This window comes from Ovis canadensis, chromosome 21, assembly GCF_042477335.2.
Source record: "Ovis canadensis isolate MfBH-ARS-UI-01 breed Bighorn chromosome 21, ARS-UI_OviCan_v2, whole genome shotgun sequence".
Taxonomy (NCBI): Eukaryota; Metazoa; Chordata; class Mammalia; order Artiodactyla; family Bovidae; genus Ovis; species Ovis canadensis.
The window spans coordinates 25,560,815-25,576,104 of NC_091265.1; the positions used below are offsets into that span (position 1 = coordinate 25,560,815).

At 46.5% G+C, this 15,290-nt stretch overlaps 1 protein-coding gene across 13 annotated transcripts in view; it reads left to right on the plus strand.

Moving 5' to 3' along the window:
* Positions 1-15,290, plus strand: part of SYTL2 (synaptotagmin like 2) — a 122,505-nt gene that overhangs the window by 43,135 nt on the left and 64,080 nt on the right. For 12 of the 13 annotated variants that reach the window (XR_011251570.1, XM_069564790.1, XM_069564794.1 and 9 more), the window contains exon 2: positions 12,474-12,967. Coding sequence is in view for 12 of the 13 variants with exons in the window: in XM_069564790.1 (XP_069420891.1) it covers positions 12,867-12,967 (101 nt within the window). In the remaining variant the exon portion in view is untranslated. Of the gene's footprint in view, positions 1-9,646; positions 10,327-12,473; positions 12,968-15,290 lie in introns of those variants that run through there. The other variant, XM_069564792.1, reaches the window with a different exon arrangement.

Genomic DNA, 15,290 nt, shown 5'->3' on the forward strand with positions numbered 1-15,290 from the left:
AGCTCAACCCACTTTATTAGCCCATTTGCAAATCCTTCTGAGGGTTGAAACTGTGTCTGTCCTGAAAGAGAAAGGAAGTCCCCTCTGAGTGTCCCAGCGCTCACATTAGGGAGCCATGTGACCCTAAACAAGTGTTCTGACCCCTCTGCGTCTCACCTTCCTCATCTCTACAAAGAGGTGCTTGTGACTCCATGGTTCAGCTGTTACTTCATTTCTGTGTTTGCTCTTGTTCCAGCTGGGAAACAACTGCTATACAAATGAACACGCTTAACTTTGACAGCTGTGCTCTGCAACCAGTCATTTCTGACATATAAGGAATCATTTAAAGCTGTGATTTCCAAACCTGGCCAAACATCATGTGGGAAATTTTCAGAAAATGCAGATTCCTGAACTTCATCCCTGAAGATCTTTCTCCCCTGCCCCACTGCCCCATTAAATATGGTGTTTAATCAATGCAGCCCTGGTCAAACTGTCTACCTTTACTCATTGGGTCTTTTTTTTTTCCTCTTTTGAACTTTTAATTTTGTTTTGGGGGCTTTCCTGGTGACTCAGATGGTAAAGAATCTGCCTGCAATGTGGGAGACTGGGGTCTGATCCCTCAGTTGGAAAGACCCACTCCCATATTCTTGTCTGGAAAATTTCATGGACAGAGGAGCCTGGCGGGCTCCAGTCCATGGGATCACAAATAGTTGGACATGACTGAGCGACTAGCATCACCACATAGCCAATTTAACAATGTTGTGATAGTTGCAGGTGAACAGTGAAGGGACTCACTGAAGCCATACACATACATGCATCCATTCTCCCCCAAACCCTGCTCCCATCCAGGCTGCCACAGGACATTGTGAAGATCTTGATTCATTGGGTTGTTTTCTCCCCCGACATGGCAGGTGGGATCTTAATTCCCCGACCAGGGATCGGACCCACGCCCCTTTGCAGTGGAAACATGGAGTCTTAGCCGCTGGACCACCAGGGAAGTCCTGGTCTTCAATAGGTATTAAGTGATATCTGGGAATGTGCCACTCATCAGCCAGGTTAGGATGTAAGCAATGATTAGGTTAATTAAAGTGCTAGAATCTCCAATCTCGGTATCCCTTGAGAGTTTACAGTTAAGTCATAGTTCTTCGAGGAAGCCTTCCCTGGGCCCCAAGACTGTGTTAAGGCCCCTGGTTAAAAGTTTAATAGCATCCTGTTCTTCTCCCTCACAGGACTTCCTGGGCTAGTTCACATCTGTCTTCCTTTCCAGAATGTAAGCTCTCTGAGGGCCAGGATTGTGTACACTATTACAGCTTTTGGGGCATGCAACTTCCCCTCTTTCAGAATGGAGATCCGGGCCTTTGGTGGATGCTGCGGTTGCCGGGGGAGAGGAAGTTTCTCTCTGGCTTTTTGACTGGAGGCACGACTCCAGGGGCTTCCCAAGCTGTGTCATCAGTGAGAGCCAGTGACTGTTGGGTTTCACAGCAGCTCCGTGCCATGTCTGATGGGCCATGTTCATCCTCTCTCAAAGTTCCTCGGTGTGTTGTCAAAGTAAGTCATCCCCTTTGTAGGCTGTCATCCTTTTTTTAGATTTGAGTTTTCAGCCCAAGTGTGAAGATTAAAATGAGTTTTCAGCTGCCTATCTCCTTAGCTCCTTTCTCTCTACTGTTTTTATCTTTTGAAATTCTGATATTCCCAAATAATACAGATTTTAAAAGGTGGTTTAGGCATATTTATTGAGACTGAAAAGTTCCAGTTCCCTCCCTTGGCATTTCAGCCTCTCAGGGTTTGACCCCAGATACTGTTTCCCCATTTGTGATCACACTCCAGCTACCAGCCTTGAAAATCCTGTCTCCATAGTTTCACGGCCAGTGCACTTGTCCAGAATGCCCCCTCTCTTCTTCTCAGCCCCCAAGATTTTCTTCTTCTGATCTCCTGCCTAAGTCCCTGTGGCCCTGATGCTTGGTTTATACCTCCTGTATTACCGCTTAATGTAGTACTTGTATGAGGGTAGCTTGTGAAAGTGATAGTCACTCAGTCGTGTTGACTGTTTGTGATCCCATGGACTGTAGCCCACCAGGTTCCTCTGTCCATGATTGAATTCTCCAGGCAAGAATACTGGAGTGGGTTCTTCTCCAGCGGATCTTCCTAACCCAGGAACTGAACCTGGGTCTTCTGCATTGCTGGTGGATTCTTTACCATCTGAGCCACCAGGAAAGCCCCACGAGGGTAGGTGTGTGTGGTACTGTCTTCCTCAGACTGCCCATTATCTTACCCTTGCCTGGGACTTGATTAAACTGTTAGATTCCTGTGGGTACCATAATCTAAACTTACCTGGGAATGGCAGGTGAGCCTTTCTAGAAGTCCAGAGATTATTATTAAGTTGGAAGATGAGATTAAGGGGTAGGGAGCATTGTCACATAGGAACAATCTTTACTTCTCAGTTCTTAGTTCGAGGTGACCAAGTCAGTCTGTGGGAAATGTTACCGGTCAGCTGCGTCAGTCTGTCCCCGAAGGAGGTACCTGAAGAAGAAAAATGGCTTCCACCTTCAGAAGAGCCCCCCACAAAGTGAAACCTCTGTTTATTGAGGTGCCTGTCAATTTTGATTTTTTCACTTATTCCTCTGTATAAAAGAAAGAAACTCATTGGATAACTTATTCTTTATTATTCCGTCTGTATTTTTCATTTGTTCGCTTCTTCCTGGGCTCATTTCATGTGTTCATTTTATTTATTCACTAAGCTCAGGTTGTTTTTGAGAAGCTACTCTGGACCCGTCACAAGGCAAGTATTCTTTCAAGAAGCCAAATTTAGGCAACATGTTAGATTGAGTAATTTACCTGTATTTTTTAATAATGATGAAAGCATAGACCATGTAGAAACAAAATATTCATATGGCATTGTTTCCTGAAAGGGCTGTGGACAAAATTTGCTATTCATATAAACACATTTCTTGGGGAGAGGTGTGTGGGAGGGCATTCAGGATGGAGGGGACACACGTATGCCTGTGACCAATTCATATTAATATGTGGCAGAAACCATCATGATACTGTAATGTAATTATCCTCCAGTTAGAATACTTAAATGAATTTAAAAATAAATAAAAATTCTGATTGAGTTTAAAAAGCACAAAGCATCTTTTAGGAATAGTTTCTGATTTCAGCGATTGCTCGCATTCTGAGAGGCTAATGAGCCCGTATAAACACCTGCGTGTTGACTTGGGTGCCCCTTTCTGCATCCATGCTTGTTGTCTTTTCCGAGTCTATCCGCATAACAAACCTAGAGGGCCCAGCCATTTTCCTGTTCCTGACAAGTTGGGCAGAGAGGAGCGTGCCGTGCTCTGCGAGCTAGGGCGTGATGCTCGTAGGAAACGACACAGAAAGAAGTAGGCCGTCCAGAAGGAGGAACAGCAGGTGAGAACAGGCTGGGCCGGGAGCCAGGACTCCTGGGCTCTGGTCTCATCCCTGTGCCTGACGAGCTGTGCGACCTCTCAGGGAATAAGTGGGGATCGGCGTGCAGCGACAGATTAAAAGTAGCAGCTTTATTTAGCATTTGTTTGTGAACATATAGTTATTTTTATTGGAATATAGTTGCTTTACAATGTTGTGTTGGTTTCCGCTGTGACGCAGTTATATGTGTATATATAGCCCCTCCCTCTTGGACCTTCCTCCCACCCCTCTGGGTCGTCACAGAGCACAGAGCTGAGCCTCCCGTGCCAAGCTGCACCTTCCCACTAGCTGTCTATTTTCCGCACGGTGGTGTATATATGTCAGTGCTCTTCAGAGTCTTACAGCCCTCGGTTCAGATCACATTCTGGTTGAGCAGCTGTGGACGTCACTTAACTCCTCGAGCTCCGCGTTATCCACAGCATGTGGAGAAGACCCGCCGCATTCAATGGACAGAGGGATGAACTGCTGTCCTGTGGGTGAAGGATCTCAGCACCACATGCTCAGTTTTCAGCCTAGAGAAACATGACCGAGATGGTGAGAGGCTTGGAAAACATCCTGTGAGGAACAGCGGAGGGGAGGAAGTTCAGCTCCCTCTCAACAGAGACGCAGGGAGAACGCGAGTCCTGTCTGCCTCATAGACTGTTGTGTGAAAGCGAGAGTGAGCCGAGGGCAGCAAAGGGTGGGAATGGCAGGCAGGTTCGACCTTGGAGCGCACAGCCTGAGAAGTGGGGCAGCCCAGCGGGGGAGCTGGCAGCTTAGGGCCTGCGAGCCCTGGCCGTGTGGCCCGGTGGTCTGATGACTGCGAGGTGGGGGGCATGGTGGGGGTGGGACGAGAGATCTCTCTGCCAGGAGGGAGATGGGCTAAGCATCTCAGATTGTCCCACTCCATTTATTCCTTATGAGGATTCTCAGGAACCATCTGTGGGTTATTCTGCTTATCCTTAGATGCCTCTCTGAGGGTTAGCATTCTTTTTTTTTTTTTTCTTTTGAACTTTTTATTTTGTGTTGAGGTATAGCCCTAGTGGCTCAGACAGTAAAGAATCCACCTGCAATGTAGGAGACCTGGGTTTGATCCCTGAATTGGGTAGAACCCCTGGAGAAGGGAATGGCAACCCATTCTAGTATTGTTGCCCGGAGAATCCCATGGACAGAGGAGCCTGGTGGGTTACAGTTCCATGGGGTCTCAGAGAGTCAGACATGACTGAGTGACTAACACAATTTTGGGGGCTTTCCTGGTGGCTCAGAAGGTAAAGAATCTGCCTGCAGTGCAGGAAACCCAGGTTCAATCCCTGGGTTGGGAAGCTCTCCTGGAGAAGGAAATGGCAATCCTCTACAGTATTCTTGCCTGGAGAATGCCATGGAAGGAATTCCCCATGAGGAGCCTGGCAGGCTACAGTCCATGAGGTTGAAAAGAATCGGACACCACTGAGCGCCTAACACTTTCACTTTCATAGCTGATTAGCAATATTGTGATAATTTCAGGTGAACAGCTGAAGGACTTAGCCATATGTACGCATGTATCCATTCTCCCCCAAAGTCCCCTCCCATCCAAGCTGCCACATAGCATGGAGCAGAGTTCCCTTTGCCCTAGAGTAGGTCCTTGTTGGTTATCCATTTTAAATACAGCATGTGTACATGACCATCCCAATCTCCCTAACTATTCCTTCTCTGTGGCAACAGTAAGTTCTTTTTCTAAGTCTGTGAGTCTCTTTCTGTTTTGTAAGTTCATCTGTATCATTTCTTTTTAGGTTCCGCATACAAGGGACATCATGTGATATTTGAGCATTTGGTCTTAGACATGGCGGTTTGTCATTGCTGGGGGTAAGCCTCTTAATTGATCAAGGCTGCCTTTGTTCCCCCCAGACCCACCCTGACTTGAGCATACTTGTTCTGCTCTCCTGCTGCCTCCCAGATTTTTCTTTCACGGCTTCCTTCTTGATGTCATGGGACTGTCAGAACAGTTTGCTTCTCTTCTGAAAACCTCATCATGTGAGAGTCAGGACTTCCTCGAATTTTCCTTCCCTTCCCTGGGGTCATGGAGAATGTTATGGTCTTCCTTGAGGCTTTGGGACAGCAACAGCCATCCTAGACAGGAGAAGGTGCCACTGGGGCCGCTCCTTGGAGCACAGCGAGTTGTGGGAACAAATGCTGCTGTTAATCAGCCTTTTTAGCCTGGGTCTGGCTGGCCGGGTGATGGGGATTAGGCCTACGAGCCTCACTCGTCTCTTTGCTGGCATCAAAAGCAGACACCAGCTGTGGTGTTTCTCCCTTCAGTTTAACTTTTGGACAGCTGGCAAAGAAAATAAGCTTTTATAGATGTGGCAGAACAGGGCTGAAACTTGCAAGATATTTTTTGGGGGGTTTGTTTCCTTCCAGTTGTGTTGAGATATAATTGACATACAGCACCGTATAAATCGAAGGTGTACAGGTGGCTTGGTGTTAAAAAAGAAAATCTGTCTGCCAGTTCAGGAGCCTTGGGAGACAAGAGTTTGATCCCTGGGTCAGGAAGGTCTGGAGAAGGGAATGGCAAGTCACTCCAATATTCTGGCCTGGAGAATCCCATGGACAGAGGCGCCTGGTGGGCTACAGAGAGTCGGACACGACTGAGCGCCTGAACGCACATATGTACAGCGCAATGATCTGACTTAGATGCAGCATGCAGTGGTTATCACAGTAACTACAGTGAACAGTCATCTCATATGGGTATAAAAATTAAAGAAGTAGAAAAAATGTATCTTGTGACGGAAGCTCTCAGGATTTATTCTCGTAACCCCTTTCATGTTTAACACACAGCAGTTTTGATATATGTATCATGTTGTGCATTCTGTCCTTAGTGTTTCTTTATCTTGTTCCTGAAAGTTTGTACCTTTGGACTGCCTTCTTCCAATTCCCCTTGTCTCCAAGCCTCAGCTCTGATAACCACAAACCTGATGTCTTTTCTTTTTTATGAGTTTGCTTTTGAAGCATGATTGACCTGCAGCACTCTGGTGGTTCCTGTTATACAGCATGGTGATTCTGTATATCTATACGTTTCAAAACCGGCGCAAGGAGAGCTGGGATTAAGCACAGTCTGCACCTGGAACCCTCCCACGTCCCTTTCAGCTGCTCATTTCTTATTTGTCCTCGACACTTTCTTCCTTCTCACCGGATCCTCACAATAATCTCCGTAAGGAAGGGAAGGTAGGAGTGAATAGATCCACTGTGCAGGTGAGGAAACAGGCTTGGAGAAGCCGTGTGATTGATGTAAACCAGACAGTCCTGAGGAAAGCCTGGAGCTGGAACCCGGCGAGGAACACGTGGCTGATTTTTCAGTGTTGCGCCAGGCTCATGTTAAGGGGGAGGTGAATTCCCGTCCAGCTGTGTTCACGGGTGAGATACGTGAGTGCCTGTTACGTAGAGGGGAGCCGCAGTGGCAAGCGCTGGCTGGAGACACAGAGCACTCGGACACCCAGGCCTGCACGTAAACCAGGGGAAGACAGACATGAGTAGATGGGGTTTGGGATCCTCTGCTGAGTATCCTGGGTGAGGAAGTTAGGGGCTAATGGAGCACTCCAGAGCGGCACCAACCTGGCCTTGAGAGGATGGGGAAGACGTCTGTAGTATATGCCATCTCACTTGAGACCCAGGAGGTATTGTTTGAGGGAGGGGGATTCTAGGAGGAAAGTGAAAGTGTAAGTGTTAGTCACTCAGTCATGTCTGAGTCTCTTCGACCCCATGGACTGTAGCCCACCAGGCTCCTCTGTCCATGGAATTCTCCAGGCAAGAATACTGGAGTGGGTTGCCATTCCCTTTTCCAGGGGATCTTCCTAACCCAGGGATTGAGCCCTAGTCTCCTTCATTGCAGGCAGGCGCTTTATCTTCTGAGCCACCAGGGAAGCCCAGGAGGGAGGGTAAGTATATGCAAAGGTCTGAAGGCAGAAGGAGCTGAAAACGTTCAGTGTGACAGGAAAAGAGTTTGGAAAAGAAAGCAGGTGCTACTTCACAGAGAGCCCTACAGGCTGCGGTGAGGGCTTTGAGCCTTAGCCAGTGGACGGTGGAAAGTTGGTGAAGGGTTTTAAGCCTGGGAATGTGCCCTCGTCACATCTGAGTTTTAGAAAAATCCTCCAGCTGCAGGAGGAGGGTGGGAGGGAGGGCTGAACCTTAGGGGAACTATTTGCTCATCCTCCTCCTGCTGTGGACACGTCAGGCATCCCTGTTGCCAAGACTCATCCCTCCCGGATTTTTGCACGGAGGTTGCCCCCATGCTGACAGCCAGCTCTGGGCCAGTGATTCTTCTGTGCTTAAGCAGAGAATGAGAGTCCACAGGCAGACAGAAGGGCTCTTCTTCTGCTTCCCCAGTTTGAGGATCTGTGTGCAAGAGAGAATTAAATGGAAGGCTTATTCTAACAAAGCCAGTGGTGACTTGTTCTAAAAAATGCCAGCCCTGCTACACACAGAAGCTAGGTGGCAAGCACCTCCATGAGCCTCATAGTCTTCATCTGAAAAGCACACATAATAAAATGTTGTTCAGTCACTAAGTCATGTCTGTCTGTGACCCCATGGACTGTATGTAGCACACCAGGTTTCCCCTGTCCTTCACATCCATCGAGTTGGTGATGCCATCCAGCCATCTCATCCTTTGTCATCCCCTTCTCCTCCTGCCTTCAATCCCTCCCAGCATCAGGGTCTTTTCCAATGAGTCAACTCTTTGCATGAGGTGGCCAAAGTACTGGAGTTTCAGCTTCAGCATCAGTCCTTCCAATGAACACCCAGAACTGATCTCCTTTAGGATGGACTGGTTAGATCTCCTTGCAATCCAAGGGACTCTCAAGAGTCTTCTCCAGCACCACAGAATAATAAAATACCTTCCTCAGATCTTTGTGAGGATCCAATGAGATGATATATGTAAACTGCCAGGCATGTAGGAGGTGCCCAGTAAGTATTTATTCCCTTTTCCTTTTTTCCTGCCTTCCCCTTATCACTGATCCAGAAATCTTACAGTCAACTCCAAGCCCAGAATAGTCTGACCTATTTCCTTTCTGACCCGCTCCATTCTGTCCTTCTGGCACACTGATTGCCTTGAAGTTTCTTGAACACTCGAGACACACTCGCACCTCAGGACCCTCTGACACCTGCGTGGCTTGTTTCCTCATCTCTGGCAAGTTTTTGCTCAGTTATCATCCTCTCAGTGAGACCTGCCCTAGCCACACTCTTTAAAACTCCAGCACCCTTCATCTTATTATTGCTTTCCCAACTTTATTTTCCTCTAAAGTTCTTATTACCTTCCCCAAATTTATATAATTTATTTTTTATTTTTTTGTGTGTTTGTTATTAATTTGTTCATTATCCCTTCCAACTGGCATACATACTCCACAAGGACAGGAAGTTTTAAATGCCTTATTCATTGCTGTATCTCCAGTGCTTAGAACAGTGTCAGGTGCATAATAAGCTCTCAGGAAGTGTTTGTGAGATGAATGAATGATCGATTAGCTCTCATGATAACTGTTGAGAATATTGGGAGTTGGGGGAGCACCTGGGACTGAAGAGTCTTGACTGCCATCTGAGGGTTCTTCTGCAGTCTGGCTGGGTAGTGACTCCCTGCTAGGAGTCTAGGAGACAAGAGTTCCAGTCCTTTACTCCTTTGTCTGTAAAATGAGGACCTTGCTCTTTGCCTCACTAAAAAGCCCATTTTTATTAAAAAAATTTTTTTATTGATGTGTGTTTTTATTTGTTTATTTGGCTGCATCAGGTTTTAGTTGCAGCACTCAGGATCTTTCATTGCTGCACACCAGCTCTCTAGTTGTGGCGTGGGTTCCGGAGCACGTGGGCTCAGTAGTTGCAGTGCTCAGGCTCAGTAGTTGCAGTGCTCGGGCTCAGTAGTTGTGGTGCTTGGACTCAGTCATTACAGTGCTCAGTCTCAGTAGTTGCAGTGCTTGGACTCAGTAGTTACAGTGCTCAGGCTCAGTAGTTGTGGTACTTGGGCTTCGTTGCCCTGCAGCTTTTGGGATCTTCATTCCCGGATCAAGGATGGAACCTACATCCCCTGCATTGCAAGGTGGATTCTTAACTCCTGGACCACAGGAAAGTCCCATAAATAGCCTATTTTTAGAAAAAACTTAACCCTAGAACCTTTTACACAGAAGCACTGGTTAGCTCATAGTTCACCTTGAAGATGTGGAAACCAACATTTCCCCTCTTGCCCCCCTGCCAGCTTCCACTGCTGGACAGTTTATTTTTCTTCTTTGTTTGCTTCCTGTCCTCAATTCACTGGACTTAAAAACAATCTCCCATTGAACCTGATGGCAGTGTGATGCCAGGGACATGGTTCCCAGAAGGTGGCCTGAGTGCCTTTCCTTGCCAGCCTCTGAGAGCTAAGGAAGTTACTGTGCATGAATTAAAGCTACTGTGCATGAAAGAACTGAGACAGCTGTCCCCTGGTGAAGTTGTCTGTTTAGATTAGGTTCACTCAGTCATTTACTCATTCACTTATTTCTTCACATCAAGAGACTCACAGTCAGATGGGAGAGGCCAGAGCAGACAAATTATTATCGCAGTGGAAACACATAGGCGGAGGAGAAATTTTCTGTGTTAGTGAAGTCCCTGCTACAAGAGTGTTTGTTGTATGACAACCCCAAACCTCAGTGGTTTCCAACGAAAACTATTCATTTCTTGCTTTGATACCTACAGGTCAGCTAAGGTGGCCGAGCTTCAGGTGGATCAAGTTCTGGTCTGTCCTTGTATCTCTTTCTGGGACCCAGACTGAAGAGGCAGTGGCTACCTGGGGCAAGCTCTTCTTGGGGCCCATGGCCAGAGTACAAGAAGCCAGGCGAAACCACACAAGCACATCCACAGCCTATACTTGCGTCACACTGATAACAGTTCATGGGCTAAAGTCAGTCACAGGCCAAGCCCACCATCTGGAAGGTAGGGGTGAATACTCTGCTTAGTCTAGTGACAACATGGTTGTGTTGTTCTATTTCAGGGAGGGACTGAAGAGTTAGGAATACTGTACTTGAAGTGGCTTAGTGATAATCTGCCTGCAACATAGGAGACGTAGGTTCGATCCCTGGGTCGGGAAGATCCTCTGGAGAAGGAAATGGCTACCCACTCCAGTATTCTGGCCTGGGAGAGTCCATGGACAAAGGAACCTGGTAGGCTACAGTCCATGGGGTCACAAAGAGTCGGAGCAACTAAACAGCAACGACAACGATCGAATGTGCTACAGCATTTAGCTCATTTAGCTCCAGCTGTGGAAATGAGGGAAGGCTTCTTGGAGATAGTAACTTTCATCTTGAAGGATAAGTCCTTTTCGAGACAATTAAGCAGGCAGTAATATTTGCAATTTTGTAGTATCACATACACACACACACACACACACGTATATTTATATATGCACAAGTAGTAATATATGCACCAGAGAATCCTGGCATGCTGCAGTCTGTAGGGCTGCAAAGAGTCAGATGTGACTTAGCAACTGAACGGCAACAATAGCAAATACATGGGAGTGCATGCTGATTTAAGCAGTGAATGTGAAGTGTTATCTTAAAATTCCGTAGTCACTGTGGGCAATATGTAAAGAGCTACAGGAAGATAAAAATAAAGGTCACCAGAGTGCTTGCCTTCAAGTTCGAACTTTGTAAGGGAGAAAGATACAGAAAAGAAAAGGAAAACATGTAACCAACACATTCTTGCCAGCTGAATGGAACAAAAGTGTGAACTCAGAAAGGAAGTTAGAGTATATTTTTAGCAGCTACTTTTGGTATGCACTGCTTTCTAGCCATTATTTCATTTAATCCTGGCAACCCTTGAAGGATGTCCTAATGAGAATCCTGAGCCTCAGAGTGGTTAGGTAACTTGCCTCATGTTTTATAGTTAGACAGTTGTAGTGGGAGTACTTCCTTGTTCTTCTCTTTTGCCAAAGAGCAGAGAGTTTACTCATAGATGTATTCATAGATGTTACTATGTTACTGTACACACTGTCTTTTATTGAGTAGGGCTGCTTTAAAATATAGTAAATCCCCCCCTTTTTAAGTGTCTACTATATATGCAGTACTCTGCTTGCTAAAGGACCCCAGTCCTGGAGCAGTTCCTCAAGTCTAGCCTGGCTGTGGCATTCTGTAGGTCTCACCTTATTCTCATAGGTTCAAAAACTTTTTTTTTTTAAATCTTTATTGAATTCTGTTATAATACTGCTTCTGTCTTAATGTTTTAATTTTCTGGCCGTGAGGCATGTGGGATCTTAGCTCTCTGATCAGGGATCAAACCCACGCCTCCACCCTGGACAGTGAAGTCTCAGCTGTTGGACCACCAGGGAAATCCCTGCTCATGGGCTTAAAATGCCTCAGAAAAAATAGGATTCTTGCCTATGTTTCTATGCAGAAATGCTCACTTTGAACAGTGGGGTGTTTTGAAATCCTGCCTCTTTTTTCCCCCCAGATTATACACACACAGTTACTGTTCTTTCTCCTGGGAAACGAAGGGAGACAGCTTGGTGAGTTGCTCCAAGTCCAGCAAAAGATAGAGGTGGGACTAAGTGGAGAATAACTGATTTCACTATGGTGCAAACTCCCTCTACCTGATAATAACTCTTCCATCATTACGGAGCACAGGTGCATGCAAGTGGAACATTCCTGTGCATGAAGAAGTGGGCATTTGTGAATTTTTATTTCTAGTTTCCTACCAGTAATCACTTCACAACTGGAATAAGGTCTCCCTGGTCTTCTTGATCTTTAGTGTGACCTTTCAGCCTAGTGTCCCATGCGTTTGCGGAGAGAACCGCCATCTTTCTGCAACCATCCCTTCCCTCTGTGGACTGTTAAACATTGACAGGCATTTTTGTGCACACTCCATCTCGGCGGTCCGGAATTGAGTTGAAGCATGTTTCATGACCCATTTTCTATTTGCTCAAGAAGCTGGCAGAACTGGTTTCCCTGATCTCGGAGACCATCTCACATGGTCACTTTTTCCCCCCAGACATGTTTGAAATCTTCTAATAATGAGCAATGCTTATTGTTAATTATGAGAACCACTGCCTGTTGCTGTCTGGTATTTACTGTCTCACGATTCCCCAGGCAGGTGACACTCAGATCCTGTGGCTGCTCATCGAGTTGACGTCGGACGGAAGGAGAATAAACTGTCTCAGACTGGTCCAGCGAGGGGGTGTGAGTGAGAATGCCGCAGCGGGAACAAGTGACCTGTCTGGCCAAGAATCCAGCATCCTGAGCGCTTCCTCTTGACATCACCCTCCAGACCACTACTGCCTTGAAGGAAAGGGTGCTTAGGATTTTGCTATCAGCTACCTAAAACTTTTGCCTAGCCGAGAGAAGACTTTTGCTGAAGAACTGAACAAGATACCATTCCACTGCACTTTTTCATCCTTTGATCATCCTGGCTACGGTGACTTGTTCAGCTTGGGGAATCTGAGGCTGTGTTTTTTACTGTCATTTTTGTGAACACTCTTCAAAATGATCGACTTAAGCTTCCTGACGGAGGAGGAGCAGGAGGCCATCATGAAGGTTCTGCAGCGAGATGCCGCCCTGAAGAGGGCTGAAGAGGAGAGAGTCAGGTAGGAGGCTGGCCCTCTGTGGGGGGAGGAGGGCAGTCCATAAGAGGATGAGACACCTCATTCCTCTCAGCTGTAAGTGGTCATTCTGACTTGGAGCCTGACTTACTTGTTCCAATTTCAGGTGTATTTCCTGGACAGGACTTTCTCCTCCTTGGTATCTCTCATCCCATAGGACTCATGCCAGAAATAGTCTTGATTAAAAACCTAACTAAATGGCTTTAACGTATAAAACACTGAATTAAAAATGAAATACTCTCTACAAACATATCCATACATCTACACTCCCCATATATATCTATAATGTGTACACAAACACACACATATTCACTTTTTTTTTTTACTGAATCTACTTCTTTAAAAGTAGATCATGTACTAAATTAGAAAAAAATGTTAAGTTTCTAAAGTATTGAGAACAGAGAAGTAGCTCACATTTTCGCATATTTTCATACATGCTTGAAATGATTTCAATAGCAAATTGAAATTGGTTCTGACTGAGCCAGTTTTTCATTTGTGTCCCTTGAGAAAGTGTGATGCCGTTCTTGTTGGGAGGAACTCAAACCAAATGTTCCGCATCAACAGTCCTACCACTTTCACCTACTGTGGGGTAGGAGGAGCATGAGGTTAGAGTGCTTGAGTCCTAGCCCTGCCATTTATTGCCTTCATCATCTGGGTTTTGAAGGCAGTGAAAGGCTTCCTGAAATAAGTTAGTTGTATTCATGGCATAACCCCTCATCCCAGGAGTTATCCAAGAGGAGCATCAGCCATCTTCTTACTTCTTGGGACACCATGATCATAAACAATGGATTTATTTGTTTCCATATTTAATTTATTTTTTGATAGTTGACCCTCATTTGAACATGGATGCTTTGTAAAAGAACATGCTGAAGTTCCCTTTAAGTACTCCAGAGTGTCTGATTATGTCTGTTCATCGTAATTCATGTTAAACAGTGCTTAACAGACTGCGAGGGGCTTATATGCCCATTCTTTCCTCTGAGCTCACAACACTCATGCAGTTGGGATGCAGGGTGGTTTGTAATTACACCAACCTGATGTGTGAGGAAACTGACCTTGAGACAGGTCAAGTGACTCACCCAGGCTCATGCAATCCATAGATGTCAGAAGTGAGAATTAAATCCTGGCCCGCAGGTACTCATTCACTGAGTCTACCATCCCTTCCTGAGAAAACTGCAGCAGACAGGACATCCTGGGAGCCAGCCGTGACGGAGGGGGTGGCTGCCATGGACACTGAGCTGGGACTGTGAAAGGAGGCGGCTGTAGGTGGTGGGGATCATGAGAATGGGGTTCTGTACTTGTCATGTTCCATCCTCCAAGTTGCTGCTCCCCACTCTCAGCAAGTGGGGCACCTCAAACTGTGTCCCCTGGAGAGCTGGGAATTACGCCAGTCAGCCATCGGGGTCTCTTGGTAGCATTCATCCTTAAGCAATCACAGTACATGAATGCCATCCTCTTATGATCCTCCCAGCAGCCCCGAGATTTGGCAAGGCAAGACTGTTAGACCCATTTTAGAAATGAGGGGGTGGGGGAGCAGCGCAGAGGAAAAATTAGTAGGTTTTTCAAGCATAGAGGGGAATGGGAGTTCCTTTAGTCTCTCAGAAGGCTAGATGGAGAGACTCGGAGGGAAAGCAGTGGAGTTGAGATTGCCCCAGGGCCCCATCCCTCTTCCTGCCTCGAGACATGGGAACTTTCAATATTAGCAATCTGCCATCTTTGATTCCTCCCACTGTGGCACTAGTGGTAAAGAACCTGCCTGCCAGTGTAGGAGACGCAAGAGATGTGGGTTCGATCCCTGGGTTGGGAAGACCGTCTGGAGGAGGGCAAGGCAACCCACTCCAGTATTCTTGCCTGGAGAACCCCATGGAGACAGGAGCCTGGCGGGCTACAGTCCGTAGGGTTGCACACAGTCGGACATGACTGGAGTGACCAAGCATGCATGCACCGACAACGTTTTACGTGTGATCTGTAATTCTGCTTCCTCCACCTAGCCGGATTATGAAGGCTAGAGGGAGGTTATCCTCCCTTCTATTTTAAACATACTTAATATTTTATTCTTTTTAGAAAATATTTATTATTTGGCTGTGCTGGATCTAAGTCAGAGCGTGTTGGATCTTTAGTTGTGGCTGCAAACCCCTAGTTGTAGCATGAGGGATCTAGTTCCCTGACCAGGGATCCGACCTAGACCCCCTGCATTAGGAGTGTGGGATGTTAGCCCCTGGACCACCAGGGAAGTCCCCCTCCCTTCTATATTTACTTGGCCTCTGGGATTCCAGGCCATTGGGTCTTCCTCATAGTTCTCCGATTCTGT